Genomic DNA, 11,945 nt, shown 5'->3' with positions numbered 1-11,945 from the left:
AGTAAGCTCGATTTGTGATCACTAATATTTTTGACCAAAAATCGATTTTTCATACAAAAATCTGAAATAATATAAAATCGTTAATAACTTCGTAATTAAACGTTTAAATGGAAAAATAAGCTCGATTTGTGATCAAAAATATTTTTGACCAAAAATCGATTCTTCATATCATTTCAGATATAGTGATCACTCATATATCTGACCAAAAATCGATTTTTCATACAAAAATCTGAAAAAATATAAAATCGTTAATAACTTCGTAATTAAGCGTTTAAATGGAAAAAAAAGCTCGATTTGGATCACTCATATATCTGACAAAAAATCGATTTTTCATAAAAAAATCTGAAAAAATATAGAATCGTTAATAACTGCGTAAATAAGCGTTTAAATGGAAAAATAAGCTCGATTTGTGATCACTAATATTTTTGACCAAAAATCGATTTTTCATACAAAAATCTGAAATAATATAAAATCGTTAATAACTTCGTAATTAAACGTTTAAATGGAAAAATAAGCTCGATTTGTGATCTTGACCAAAACTCGATTTTTCATATAAAAATCTGAAAAAATATAAAATCGTTAATAACTTTGTAAATTTGCGTTTAAATGAAAAAATAAGCTCGATTTGTAATCACTCATATATCTGACCAAAAATCGATTTTCATACAAAAATCTGAAATAATATAAAATCTTTATTAACTTCTTAATTAAGAGTTTAAATGGAAAAATAAGCTCGATTTGTGATCACCAATATTTTTGGCCCAAAATCGATTTTTCATACAAAAATCTGAAAAATATAAAATTGTTAATAACTTCGTAATTAAGCGTTTAAATGGAAAAATAAGCTCGATTTGTGATCACTAATATTTTTGACCAAAAATCGATTTTTCATACAAAAATCTGAAAAAAATATAAAATCGTTAATAACTTTGTAAATTTGCGTTTAAATGGAAAAATAAGCTCGATTTATAAAATCGTTAATAAGCGTTTGCCTTTGCTTCCGTCAGTTTATAAAACTGTATTTTAGTGCCCTTTACTGTAGTTTCGCCTTAAAATTATTGTCCTTTAAATCCCTCCAATAATACTTTATTTATTGCATTTTGTTCATATTCATATTGGCAGTGGTGTTTTTAACAGTTATTTTTTGTTTTGCTCGTTTCGGCCGAGCGGCTTATTTTGTCGTCTGTTTTATACAGGCAAAAAACTTAGCCTCACACTTCACGTATTTTAAATTTCAATATAAATTATGTTTGGCCATTTAAATACATTATAAAACGTTTTCCTAGATTTGGTGAGTATTATGTGTGTATAAATGCCAAAAATATGCAAATTATTACTGTTTATTACTGCTAAATATTTCAATGCCCTTTTCATTGTGCAAGAAACGAACGACAGTCAGACAGAGGAGAGTAAAATGTACCTGATCCGTAATGTGCAAACAGTCAGTGACTGTTAATTATTTATTAATTTTATAAAAAAAAAGTATTTTTATAAGTCAATTTTCGTTAATACCTGAAAAACTCTAAAATATGCCTTTATAAAAAGTAGTATACATATCTTTGAAAGAAATTATCGATACAATACAAATATAATAATCAATGGCGTTATAAGGCTCTGCAGAAGATCAGTTATTTTTGCTTCTAATACTTCAATTTGTTGAGATACATATAAAAATATAAAAGTTTTCAAGTCTCGTTTTTCACCACTAGCTGTATAATTATAAATGCAATATCAACATTTAAAAATTATAATCAATATGTTGAACTGCATTTACGTGCATTTATCGATGCAACAAACAGAGACCTTCAGACATCCATTTAGTGTGCTCCCTCCTTTAATTCAGCCTCAAGTGTTAATTTGCAGATTTGACAGTGGCAATAATTCAGTGTGGTAGCACACGGCACCAGTACGCCAATACATAGACTATACATCCTCCTACATGTTCATAAATTCAGAGTCTTCTTTCCTACACTCTTCCTCCTCCCTCCATTAACAACCCATCTGAATAGCCAAAATAAAGTGTATTTAAATTCATTTAATGATTGCAACTATTTTTGGCTGGTGGTTTTGTAAATCTGAAACAAAATTTCAAATTCATTGCCACAGATTATGAATGCACAAAGTGTTCGTTTGTTTTGCCTCTATACTGCTTTAGAGTTATCGTTTTTTCTGGACAAATATTTATTAATTCCAATTGAAATGTTTATTTACTTTTGTTTGTTAGTTGTTGTAGGTAATTTAAAACAATACTCATATAATTTATATTTTATTTGCAAAAATGTCATTCCATAGCCAACATTATTAATCAGAATACTACCAGCAAAAAAAGGTTGTTTTAATGTTTAAATTGCCTTAGTTTAGCGTCTGGAATAAATGACAGTTAAAGTTTGAGGTATAGAAATTTTAATTATTATGGCAAAATAAATATAAATTTTATTTGAATCGTTTGCTAATTTATTATACATTTCAGGTACGAAATCATGTGTAAGTAAATATTTGTTTTTTGGCGTTGATATTATTTTAATTGTTTTACGATTAATTGTTCAGAAAGTTTCCATAAGTGAGGTGAGGAATATTAATTTTTTTCGAATATGTTGAAAATAATTTCAGAAATATATTGTAGTTGCTAAATGAATATAAAATTGTGAAAATTAATCATAATGTGTGTAGGTTTTATAAAGTAATTTCAATATTTAAAAGACGCTCAGTAATTAATATTTTAGAGGGAATAGACTTGTCTTGATGAGATTGTTATAGATCTGACATATCTGGCGACAACTGATGAGAAGTATCGATGACATGTGACATTATTTAGAAATGCAATTAAAGCCGAAATGCACGGATCTGACAATAGTTTCTGAATTCAAAAATAAATAATAAAAAGCCGCTTTGTTTTTAAATGCATCTAGATCTAGATCACCAAGCCTAAACTATAGCCTAGATTATAGACTTGACTAGACTATAGACTAGACTATAGACTAGACTATAGACTAGACTATAGACTATAGACTAGACTATAGACTAGACTATAGACTAGACTATAGACTAGACTATAGACTAGACTATAGACTAGACTATAGACTAGACTATAGACTAGACTATAGACTAGACTATAGACTAGACTATAGACTAGACTATAGAATAGACTATAGACTAGACTATAGACTAGACTATAGACTAGACTATAGACTATAGAATGCTTTGTTAAGTAGTCTTGTTGTATACTACAATATTAACTAGTCCATTAACTAATCTATTAACCAACCTATTTACTAATAAGTTGACCAGTATTTCTTTTTATTCCTGACAAATCAGTTATATAATTAAATTTGAGATCTTAAAAGTCGCATTTAAAGTAATGTTTTCAAGAAAATTTCTCCAAAATTTATTAAAAAACAACACTTTCTTTAATTTTGTTGCATGTTATGAGGCATTAAATTTTATTTTGCCTCAAATATTCTTTCTTCTCTTTTGTTTTTGAAGTAATTTTTTTTATAACAAACATTTCCTTTACGAACCATTTTTTTGTTGGATTTGTTGTTGGATTGTTGGACTTCATATAAAAAGTCTCGTGTTTACGACTTGTTGTGACTTGAGCTCTTTGTGTGTGTGTGTCTGGACATATGTCTGTTTGTTAAAGTGCCACTGAATTAATGCGAATGTAAATGAATTCTACGAATGACTGACTAGTGAGTGGCTCACTGTGTGAAATGATTTGAATGACTTAAATTTATGTATTGAATTAGTTTTCTTTGCTACTTATGTGTATGTTATTCTTTTGCGTTTTTGCAACACGCAAGTTTAATTGTATTAATTTAAAAAACTGTTAATGTCCATTAGGGTTTAAGGCGATAAGATTTTAGAGAGATTAAACATTTTAGTAGATATTAAACGGAGTTGTGAAATTTAATATGTCACCTAAATCTTTCCCTCAATCCAAACTGAAAATTACTACAGCTAATAAAAGCTGTTTCCTTTTTTTAGTTACGTAAATAACATATATTTATTTCATCGGGGAAAGATTTCATATCATATATGAAATATTTATATTAATATACTGAAAGAGTTTAATTGATGTAATTAAAAAAGGCATTAAATAATTATCAAGAGCATAAAATGCATAAATGCAACAATGTCATGGCTTTTACCTAGAAAATGTATGCCAATAATCATGTTAAATCGTTATTAATATGAAAATGTTTTACTAAAGCGGTTTCCTTAAATGTACAATATCCCAATTATTCGAAAACTTTTTCAAAAAGAAAGATTTCAATAAAAGATTAAATATTTCAAAAGATGTAGGATTAAAAACATTTCACTTAGTACATCTTTTAGAGAAAAAATATTTTTTCAAAACAATTTACTTACCAAAACTCGTTCTCAAAATTTTAAAACAAACACTTTTCGATTATGTTTTTTTTTTTTTAATATAATTTGTTGTTTTTATTATAATTTATATAAAATTGTTTCATTTATTTTATTATTTATTTATAATAATAGTACATACTATTTAATATATTTTTTTATTTTATTCAATAAATTTTATTTGTTTTATTTACAATTATTTATATAAAACTGAGGGTTAAAAAAAATAAAAAACATTTAAAAATATATATTTATTATTAAAATAAATTTAAAATATTTCACAAAATTTCTTACAAGAACAAAAACTCAGGAAAAATTAAAAATTATTAAAAAAAAAACAAATTGCTAAAACATAAATTTAATTAATTTAGTTTTTATTAAAGTTAGTTTAGCTGATTAATAATTTAGTTTAGTTCATGTCAAATATTTTATTATTATATAATATTTCTGTTTAATAATAAGTGATTATTTTTTTTTTAATAATATAAATTTATTTGTATTATATTTTTCCATTTTTGTTGGTATAAATACATACAATATTTATTTTCGTTTCGTTTTTGTAATAAATTTAATTTATTATAATATATTGTTGTTATTTAATAAATTTACTTTTAATATTGTAGTTTATTAATTTTTTTTACTTTCCATTTAATAGTTTATTGAATGATTTTTTTTTTTTGCTAATTAATTATACTTTTTAATAAACCTTTAACATAGTTTAAATAGGCAAAACTGGCAACAAAATTTTATATATTTCTTTTAATATGATTTTATGTGTATTTTAAGTTTTTCTCTTGGTATTATACTTAAACTAATAGTTTGTGTTTGTTTTTGTTTGTCAATACTTTTAAACAGTTTTTAAGCTAAATTTTAATAACAATGAACAAAAAAAAATTTTAAAATTAAATTTAAATTATAAAAATTAACAAAATTATTATTTAAAGTCCTTCTTGCTATTAATTCCTTTCTTTTGGGAACTTAACACTTTTTCAAGCAAAGAGCTTTAAAGTTTTAAGGCTGTTTTTTATCAGAAACTTAGAAAATCATATATGGTTTTATTTTGTTTAGTGGAGAAGCTTGGCAACTCAAATCGAACAGAAATAATTTGAATTGTTGTTTATCTTCTAATTTCATTATAATGTTTGTTTGTTTGTTTGGAATAAGGTTTATTAATTATAATAGCTGCTTTAAAGCTTGAGCATTAGCTTTAAGCTTTAAATATATAAAAGCTTTTATTTCATTTTCTTTGCAAATTTAAAGCACAACAAGTTTTTCTTCTTCTTTTTTATTTATATTTTCTTTAATCATATTTATCTAATACAAAAAATAAACTAAAAAAATGTCAGTCATGTTTCTTCAAATTCTTTAAAATTTAAAAATTTGGCCTTTTTGGGAATTTCTCAATTCTCGTTTATATTTTTTATAAATTTATTTAAATGCTTAAAAGTTTCCTTGGTTTACTTTGTTCTGGTGGGTTTTGGTTTTCGTTTTTCTAACTTTAAACACAAATTTAAAAATCGCTTATTTCTCCCTCAGTCTCTGGATAGGTACATGTAAATGGATTTATTAACCAAGTACACAAACCTTTATCCTGTCGTTTCTTTTTCACCGTTATACGATTGTGATGCTCTTTAGATAGACCGGAAGTAAAGCTGCTCTCATCACTATCTCTGGCTGTGGCCACACTATGATAACCACTTTCCGCTCTTCTCGATATGCCCGAGTGTTTCGATGTACGAGGCGTAGAGGAATCATGACCACTGTCATAGGCTTCCGATGAGGTATTTAGGGGTAATAGAGGTAATTGGGATTGATTGGTTATGGGTAGAGAGGTGTTTAGCTGTGTTAGTACAACATCATCGTGTTCTTCTTCGTTTTCCAACGATGATCGTTTAGAGGGTGAGAGTAAGGCTGACTTTTCGTCCACCTCACAAATATCTTCATGTTCCAAAACAAAAGGTTTTTCCACTTTTGGTAAATTGGGATCAGAAGCGCCATCTGGATGACGTAGGGAGGCGTATTGTTCCATGCCCGCTATTTGCATAATACCATTTAAGCTGGGTAGACTGCCTTGACTGGGACTTCGAGAGGGCTGTCTAAAGGACAGGGTAGTATAGAAAATAATTAAAAATAAATAAAAAATATAATAAATATAAATGTTATTAGTTTTAATATTGGTTAAAGTTTGATAAAATTTAAGGTTATGAAAAATTGTTCTTACCTTGGACTTGGTGATCGATAAGGTGGTTCACTGCACACACTGCCTGGTCCAGTGTTAAAACGATAGGCTGGCTCACTGTAAACACTGCCCACATCACAACCACTGCGGAAAACTGGTGTAACTTCTGCCATGGCTAGCTGTGAGGTGAATATTTCACGTAGACGCGCTAATTGATCAAATTGGTTCCTGAAAAGCAGAATTAACAAAGAAAAATAGAGATAATAGTTAATATTAAAAACATAAGAATTCTTGAAGGCGGCGAATTAGATTTGTAAATTACGAAAAGATAAATCGAATAACATTCAAAACTCACCTCGTTCTTTCACCCATGGCACAGTCACTAAACGCATCACCAGCCATATTGAAACTCGAAACAATGGACATATTTTCCACATGACTCAAAGCAGCCAAAGGATGTTCACTAAAAAGAACAAATGATAAATTAAGACACAAACATACACAAAAACTTTATTCCTTTTTGAACAACCCAAAGGTAAAGAATAGTTACAAAAATTCTTAGAAACTTACCCCACACCCATTGTCCGAGCGATTTCCTCTTCCGTAACTTGCATACCGCAATCCGACATCTGCATACTTTGCTGCGAATAATGATGCGAAGATTGTCTTGAAAGTTGACGATGTACCAACTGTTCTTCCTGACGTCTGATCTCATGCTGTTGCTGTTGATAAAGAGATTCCCGCGAAACATGTCGCGATAATATGCGATGCAAACTCTCGTGGGAAATTTCCCTTGAACCTAAAGGTTCAATTAAAGGTAGTGCAGGAGGAACTTCCGAAGGGCCACTATCTTGATCTTCATCACAATCACCTTGTCGATCAGTGGGTAGATTGGTGTCCGAAGCTGATGTAGTGGGTATGTGCGGAGCATGATGATGACCCAAAGAGCCATACAAATTATTGGCGTGCGAATGTATTGAATGTAAATCAGTCTCTTCATTGATATAGGTCTCGTTATGCGTTAAATGTGAGCTTAAGGGTGGTTGTGAATGGCCGGAGTTTTGACGATAATGATGGGCTTCTCGGATTTCTGCGGGAGCGGAAGAATTTGTAGTGTCCATATTATTGATGAGACCAGGGCCAATGGGATTAACCAATTCCAGTTGACTGCTGCGCAACGAATGTTGATCTCCTGTGTTATGATGTTGTTGTCTAGTACTAGTGGCATACAAATCTTCGGGATTATCGAGAGACTTTTGTTTGAGTTGTGACATATGGTAGGTAATGTTGCGCAAATGCTGAGCTTGTTGTTCTCTGTGCGTATGTGTAGGTGAAGAACCAGCCGAGGCCGTTTGGAAGACTTGAGAAGTTTGATATTCCACCCATTGTCGTATCATAGACTTTTTATGGGAATCCATAAAACCATAACCTTGGACTTGGGAAGCAGCTATAGGAAGATTGCCGGCTGTAAGGGAACGACTGGACTGTGACTTGGGACCATCTATCCACGTTTCACACTGTTTTATATGATTAACTTCACGCATAAGATGTCTGGCTTCTGCCACCTTAGCTCTGGATACACGCGGACCATCGATCCATTGTTCTTCGGTAATTTTACGCATAGGACTACCCGGACATTCGCCAGCTTCATTAGTGGCTGCGGCCGCACCACCTACTCCCGGTCTTCTTAGAGGAGACCCTTTGGGCGAAGGAACATTTGAGGCTTTAGTACACATCATGGTCATACCAGGATGTCTTAAAGCACCAGCAACTATCTTGGGCGACGAGGCAGAATTTGGTAAAGTTTTCACACTATGTACCGGAGAATAAAACTGAGGTTGTTCACATATGGGTTGTGTGGCACTCGCCGTATTACCTTGAGTTGTAGGACTGTTAGCATGAGTTGTGCGTTTTAAACTACCAGTACGACCAGCAGCCACTACAGGACTTTGAGGTGTCTTTTGTGCCACCACCTTTTTAGCTGAACCTGGTATTTTGGAGGGGCTCGGTTGTTGTTTTTCCACACCACTGCCTTTTAAAGCTTTACTCATTACACCACGTTGGTCGCCGCAACTCAAAGAAGGCAAATAGACAGGGGGATGTTCACCATCCGTGGCATCATCACTAGGTCCCATATAAATGACTGTGTCTGCTGACAGCTCTGAACTAGAAGGGTCAGCACCTGAGCCTGCAGATGAACCAGTAGATTGATGACCTTCATAAGAAACAAAATAAAAGGAATGGAAAGAAAAGGAATGATATGTTTAGTTATAAAGATACATTGTTGTAGAATGAATGGGTAAAAGCATTTATCGTTTTAATTTGGAAATTAATCTCGAACAATAACAACAACAGCAAACATACTACTTACCAGCATTCATGCCATTGGCCAAACCACCCATTCCTGATTTATCACCACCCATAGGAAAACGATGCTTTCGCCTTCGCATGCGATGAATACGTGAGGCTAATTGTATGGTCGTTAGAGCATCCGTATGCGACTGCAATTTAAAATAGAGAAGAAGACACACAACGATACATTAGAAATATTAGATTTGAAAACATTAGTCATAAGTAACTGTCATTTGGGTTTGTTCAAACATCGTTTTGCATGCAGGAATGAAGATGAAGATGCAATGGAGACAATTTATGAATGCATTGTCTATTGACAATGACATTGCAATGACAACACATTTTACATTATAGATTAAGAATTCATTAGCACGTATTCTCTATAACTAACTGTCTCCCAAAACATCTTATTCTCCCTTCCTTGCACTCTGTCTCTGCTTGATTTTAATCTTACAGGATGCTGTAAACTAAGTGCTTTTGCTAAGAACTTACCTGGGTGTGCATAACATGAGCCATTATGGCGACATGACATGTCAACGGTGCTAGACAGTCTTTCAGTAGTGGCGTTAATGGATGGTCTTTATTGGGTGGATGACGTTGACCACTTAATATAGCCAACAAAATGTTACCTATGCCGGATAATGGAAGACCACCACTACGATTGGCACAGCCACCTAAATCAATAAGATGCAAACGACTTCTGCCACCAGCCACTATATATTTGAGAAAATAAAAGAAAGCATTAAAGAAAATATTATAAAATTTGATAAGATTAAAATTCACATTCAATTGCTCGTTAGTGCTGGCATTTAAATATGTGCTTAAGAGAGTCTGATAAACTTACCTCCTCCCTTGCGTGATAAACTGTATTGATAGACATGCAGGGTAAATATCATGGCAGGCTCAAGACCCCCTTGTGGTCTTCCAGCTAAAGCAGCATCTAGGAACAAGGCAGCACGTTCAGCAGTAGGGGCACGCAATTCCGTAGGGCCACCCAGAAAATCGTCACGCAAATAAACCCCCGGAGAGTCATCAGAGTCTATTTGTTTTTCATTTTATTTCATTGTAGGAATGCAAATGGAACCAAAAGTTGAAAAGAAAATAGGTAGAAAATAGTATTTTAACAATGTGAAATTAAACATTAACGTACTCTCCTTATTGGAGACGTAATGCAAATGGAAAAGAACGCTAAAATGTATGGGGTAAAGTGTGCGTATTCGTCCTTATCTTCCTGCGAGGGTGGTTTATTTAAAATTATATAGTTTAAGTACGATAGACAGAAGTATGTATGTTTAAAAGTTTATGCTGCTGTAGGAATAAACGTACGCTAAGGGAGTGATTTTTAATTTAAATACATATTTGAATTCTTATACTTGTTGTTGGAAATATATGTATACTCATTATGGCTGGATTATCCTGGAGTGTTGTGAATGTGTGTGAATCTATGCAGTTAACTTAGAGGGTCTTTGGTTGCAAAGTATTTGATAGCAGCTTATAGCTAAATGATCTCTAAATTATTTTAATGAGAGTGTATTTTAGCATTTAGTGTAAAGAAGTTTAAAGTATCTTTGTTATGTTGCTCAAAATGACCATTAAAGACGTGAAAATATTATGAATGATATATTTTATGAAGTTGTGAATATTTGGCATTTCTAACAGTTCGTATTTTAGTTAATCTTTACGTTTAATTTTCCTAATAAATGCTATTAAGATTAACATTGCTACCGTTCAATTGTCACCTGATTTTTTGATAAAATATGTTTTGCAAACTTTATTCCCCGAGTGTTTCGGTTGCACTACTATTTGATAAGAAAATATCATCCAAACAAAGCATTCCCTGGACAACATTTTACATGTCTCCAAGAAAACTAGCAAAAACTCTGACACACGTTTTTCATTATTTCCATTTACACTTCAAAAATCTAGACAGAACAATTAACTTACCCGTTGCATGAGCTGCTAACAAATCTTTTGACGTTGAATCTGGTTTTGTGGCACTCACGCCCAAAGCACTAACACGCACTGAAAAACGTGCACCACTCTTTTGGCGACGCTCGTTAATGCCCTTATACAACCAAGAAATGGCACAAGGAATGGCACCTAATTCAGTGGGTGGATTAACACCGCCCAACATTGTCTTCGACTGACCTGTAATGAAAATAACATGAATTAAAAAAAGAAACAGCTAAAGATAAGCATGTGTATTTTTGACTGAACGAAATGTAAAGGACATACGAGCTAAAAGAATTTATTGCAATTTCCTTATGAAGAGGAAATGAATACAAATGGTAGTGAAGCAAAAGACGACAACTTACCGGAACTGGGATAACCAATAGTAAGCAGACAGCCATCGGAACCTTCTAAAACGGCAGGGATTACTTCAGACAAGGCAGATGCACAAACATCAGACTACAATACAAGGAAGAGAAAGAATAAAAGGAAATTAAATAAATAAATTAACAATAAAATGTATGGCTAGTAAGGAAACCAGTGAACTTTAAACATACCTGTTGATCTTCTGCCGTAAATAAACTATCAAAGGCAAACATTTTGGGTGCAGCAACCATAGGTCCCCGTTCCTGGGAAGTAGAAGCCGCCACATTGGAAGCAGCTGCTGGATCTGTTAAAGTCACTTGTCTCTTTTTCTTATCCACTGTCATGAAATGTGGCTGTTCTAAGTCTGTATGAGTATCTGCTACCCTTAACATTACTTTAACCTAAAAGTTACAAATTTAAAAAGTATATTTTCGTTTTAACGAAGCCAAAGGATTTTAATGACATTTTCTAACTGTCAAAAGATAAATGTAAGCACTTTATAATGCAAAAATATAAAACTTATTATATATTTGTTGTAAGGGCTCTAGCCTTAATGCAACATAGTCATTAACCTTTCCTGCAACTATAACAATTTAAGTTCATTTTTTTAATTCTTAATGGTCTAGTTTTTCTATATATGTAAAACATGCTATTTGCATGATTCTAAATTACTAAACATGCAGTCAACATTAAGCCCTAAAAATGAAATGTATATGGCATTTAAAAATAATTA

At 31.7% G+C, this 11,945-nt stretch overlaps 1 protein-coding gene across 3 annotated transcripts in view; it reads right to left on the bottom strand.

The window, feature by feature from the left end:
• Positions 1–5,024: 5,024 nt before the first annotated feature.
• The window catches only part of LOC111680501 (kinesin-like protein CG14535), a 124,123-nt gene continuing 117,202 nt past the window's right edge, over positions 5,025–11,945 (bottom strand). For 2 of the 3 annotated variants that reach the window (XM_046947931.1, XM_046947940.1), the window contains 10 exons: positions 11,404–11,613; positions 11,212–11,305; positions 10,841–11,044; positions 9,741–9,935; positions 9,389–9,609; positions 8,916–9,045; positions 7,115–8,759; positions 6,900–7,007; positions 6,587–6,772; positions 5,025–6,461 (listed from right to left, as the gene is read on the bottom strand). In XM_046947931.1, coding sequence (XP_046803887.1) covers positions 5,876–6,461; positions 6,587–6,772; positions 6,900–7,007; positions 7,115–8,759; positions 8,916–9,045; positions 9,389–9,609; positions 9,741–9,935; positions 10,841–11,044; positions 11,212–11,305; positions 11,404–11,613 — 3,579 coding nt within the window. In that variant the 3' untranslated portion in view covers positions 5,025–5,875. The remainder of the gene's footprint in view (positions 6,462–6,586; positions 6,773–6,899; positions 7,008–7,114; positions 8,760–8,915; positions 9,046–9,388; positions 9,610–9,740; positions 9,936–10,840; positions 11,045–11,211; positions 11,306–11,403; positions 11,614–11,945) is intronic. The other variant, XM_046947935.1, reaches the window with a different exon arrangement.

This window comes from Lucilia cuprina, chromosome 2, assembly GCF_022045245.1.
Source record: "Lucilia cuprina isolate Lc7/37 chromosome 2, ASM2204524v1, whole genome shotgun sequence".
NCBI lineage: Eukaryota > Metazoa > Arthropoda > Insecta > Diptera > Calliphoridae > Lucilia > Lucilia cuprina.
Note: the sequence above shows the minus strand (reverse complement) of the source record. Positions and strands in the feature narration are given on the sequence as shown.